The sequence below is a fragment of the Dendrobium catenatum genome, unplaced genomic scaffold, assembly GCF_001605985.2.
Source record: "Dendrobium catenatum unplaced genomic scaffold, ASM160598v2 fragScaff_scaffold_1028, whole genome shotgun sequence".
Lineage (NCBI taxonomy): Eukaryota > Viridiplantae > Streptophyta > Magnoliopsida > Asparagales > Orchidaceae > Dendrobium > Dendrobium catenatum.
In genome coordinates, this window is record NW_021319490.1 from 1,406,926 (window position 1) to 1,410,643 (window position 3,718).

General features: G+C 34.6%; 1 protein-coding gene across 1 annotated transcript in view; it reads right to left on the reverse strand.

The window, feature by feature from the left end:
- Positions 1–3,718, reverse strand: part of LOC110113274 (DExH-box ATP-dependent RNA helicase DExH11) — a gene marked incomplete at its 5' end in the record, with an annotated part of 74,109 nt that overhangs the window by 68,890 nt on the left and 1,501 nt on the right. Inside the window, 1 exon segment of the mRNA XM_028698015.1 lies at positions 372–629. Coding sequence (XP_028553848.1) covers positions 372–629 — 258 coding nt within the window.

Below are 3,718 nucleotides of genomic sequence, written 5' to 3' on the forward strand. Positions count from 1 at the left end.
CTATATATATATATTATTTATACTTGAGCACATTGAATCATTCAAATTCAAATAGTTTGAAAAATATTTGGAATGTCTTAACCTTTGAATACTATAATGCATATTCAACTAAATAAAATTTCATGATTGGCTTTGATTAATTTTTCAAAGCTTGCACTTCAGCTCTACATAACAGGTTCACTATTTAAACTTTAGGTTCAAAGTTTGAAAAAGTATCTCCATATAGCCATAGTCCCATCTAAAAAGCAAAAGAAGCATCTACCCCAAAAGGCAGCACTCAACACCAACAAAAAACAATTAAATAAATTTTGCACTGCATCCAACTGTGATAAAATATTCATCATAACCTAAAATCATTAAGAATTATATACCTTAAGTTCTTCAACACGAAGGAGATGTAGAATCATGGTGTAAGTTAACCGAAACTGAGATTCCAGCTTGGTTGGTTTTCCAACCATGACATGCTTCAGATCACTCTCTTCCGGAATATCATCACGACACATTAGTATAACTGTACCAATGTCATCAAGTCCTCTTCTACCTGCACGACCAGCCATTTGAATATATTCGCCCGGAAGCAATTGCCTAAAATCCTTTCCATCATATTTCCTTAAAGAATCAAAAACAGCCTGGAGAAGAATGCCTTAAAATTTCAGAACTAAGCTTTGGTTAACTTTGCATGAAAAAAACTTTCATACAATCAACACCACATGCAACATTTCAAAGAAATGCATGGAGATAAGGCTTTGGTCAGAACCAAGTAATGGCGATAAGGCTGATGATCCCAAATCTCGGAAGATTAGATAAGAGATAAAATATGATTTAATGCATAAAATGACAGCAGCAAGTAGTCATGATTAACGCAATCCTAATAATTCATGAAAGTTCCTTCCAAAAATTTTCTCATTTTTTTAAATAAAGATGAGCATCTCTTACATACAAGTGAACGCCATCACAGTAATAGCAAAATAAATATTGTTTAATGAAAAAGTGGATAAAATGGAAAATTAAAAAGATAAATCCTACCTTCCTGAACACTCTAAAAATATTTGTTGCAATCAAAAGGATAGATTCATGCTACAAATTATTCTTGCATTGCGATTAATGGGATATTTGCTTCATCTTTCCTTAAAGATCAAAAACCATTCTTTATCAATCACCAACAACAGCCTTCCCAAAATATTTGGGATTAAGACCTGAATTTTATGAATGTCAAATTCTACACAAACAAGTAGAACCGATGTCAACATCCGTGAACGTTGACTGTCTTCAGCTATCCCAAAAGTACCACCCTCTTTACTATTTTATCTTCAGAAATCAGATATAAATGATATAAAAAATATAATAATTTATATATTCTTTCCTAATAATAATTATCAAGAAATCACTACATAATTAGTTGCCTCCTAACAATAAATTATCAATTATAGCATAAAATCATGTTGTATAGCAAAGGTTGCTTGATTCTCAATGAAACATAAGAATTCAAATCATTCCTCTTTTGCACAAAATCAGAGCCCCAGGAAAGTAATTCCTGGGCATTCCCCTCATCTTCCTCTGTGTCCTCCCTGCTGATTTCACCAAAGCTTCCCATACCACTATTCTTTAGTGACAGCATGTGTAGCCAACTTACCTTCACTGTTGGTTGCAGCCTCCACCATGAGACCTATCTCTAGCAGGAGGCAACCAAACAATCTTAAGAAACAAAAAAGCAGCAGGCAAACGACAACCAACCCAATAATAACAAGAAAAAAGAGGGAAAATATCAAATCTAGGAAGACTGTCTTATATATCAGAAGTTGTTTACTAGTCAAATGGGTATGTGGATCAAACCAAAACTCTCAGTCCTTAAGAGGTGAGTATCAAATCTTGAACCTTCAATTAGATTGAATGAAAAATTTATCTACTTTGCCCCAAATTGTGAGAACCTTTTTTAAAATAAAAGAAAAGCTAGGCCATCTTCTAAGAAAATTTCAATTTTAATGCTTGGGATGTAAATGATTCCTCAATTATGACATGGCAATGGAATTTCATTACACCAAGAATAAGACGACCATGCATATTCCTAACTACAAATATATATATATATATAAGGGGCACAGTGATGCAAACGGGCTCATTGGTTCTTGATGTCATTTTAGTCTCTGAAATTAAGACGCAATTTCATGCCACCAAAAAAATTACTCTCATAATTATTGAGTTTCATAAAAAAATAAAAATTAGTGGCTCGATGTGGGCTCCAAAAAATTTGTGCCCCGACTCTACTAAGAGAGTTTAAGACATGCTGGGTTAAATTTTCAAAAGGACGTCTAGTTAGAAGATAAGACATTACCCAAAAATTTTGCCCTCATTTTACAAAGACCTTAAGATTTGATTCCAAGTTTCTCATAGGTGTAAGCAACTATAGTTTACGCTCTAGATGATGAGAGAGAATTTTTTATCAGAGCTAGTTGTTACATAGGCACTAAATATTTAACATAAAGTAGCACTAAATTTATTTAGGATTGAAAATTTGTCACCATAAACATAAAATGGATGGTGGGGTGAATGATGATGAAACCATTCAAGACCTCATAGTTTCGTTGTCCCAAATAGTCATGGTCCTTAATCTTTTGGTAAGAGGAGGTAGTTGAACCAAACTAGCTGAAAGATCCTTGTTGGAAACCATAGATTGATTCATTTAAGGGAAACTTATAAACTTGGGACGAGGCTGACGAGCTTTTGTTTAAGGAGATAATTTAAAGTCGGCCTTAGCTAACAGCTAGCTTGTGCCCAATGAAGTGTACCCTACTCAATGGTTTTTAAATATATCCTAGCTAACAGCTAGCATATTTTATTGGCATGTCTTTGACTAAAAATATATCCTAGCTAAACTATTACATAGCTCCTAATATTTTTGTGTAAAAATTATAGGTAAAAGATCAAGATAGGATTATTAATCAAAATAGCTTTTTGTCCTAAGATAAAATTAAATTGTTTGACATTTTTATAAAATTTTATTACTAAACTATCAAACAATTTTGACAAAAAATGCTTAAAAGCTCGCAATTCAATGTGCATTTCCTATCCTTAGATTGGCATATAATCTCATAATTTAAAAAATAAACTTATAAACCAAATATTTTGATGAGGACATCAGGAAATGGAAAGTTTATCAGAGATGTGGCCGTCGATCTACGACCACACGATTGCACCGCTTTACTTTTGATTTTCATATTTATTATTGATGTATTAGTTTTGTTTAAGAAGTTTAATTATGATTTTCCACGTTTACCCTTACTTAAGGGTTTACACATGTGTAAGCCTAGGGGCATAGTAGTACTTTATATTTTCTCATTGTATGGGCTATTTAAAGCCCCCCTCCTTCTTTGAGGGTTAATGAATGATAATAATAAAAATTCCTGCAACTCTTTATTTTGAGAGGTTGAGAGCTTTGGAGAGAGCACTTGGGGAGGGAACCGGATCACCCACCTACCTTAGAAGCATCTGGGTTCATGACTTTAATTTTCTTTCTTCCTTTTTGTTTCATTTCTCCCTTCTCCTTCCTCCTAGCCGCCGGCCTAGGGTTTCCTAACCCCTTAGCTGTCGGTCCTCCCTAGCAAATCCCCCCTTGCCGCCTGCCAACTCCATCCCACCAACACACCTCCCCTTCACACCCAACCGATCTGTTAGACCGGTCCAACCGGTCCAGGCGGGACCGGCTCAGGCACGAACAGGG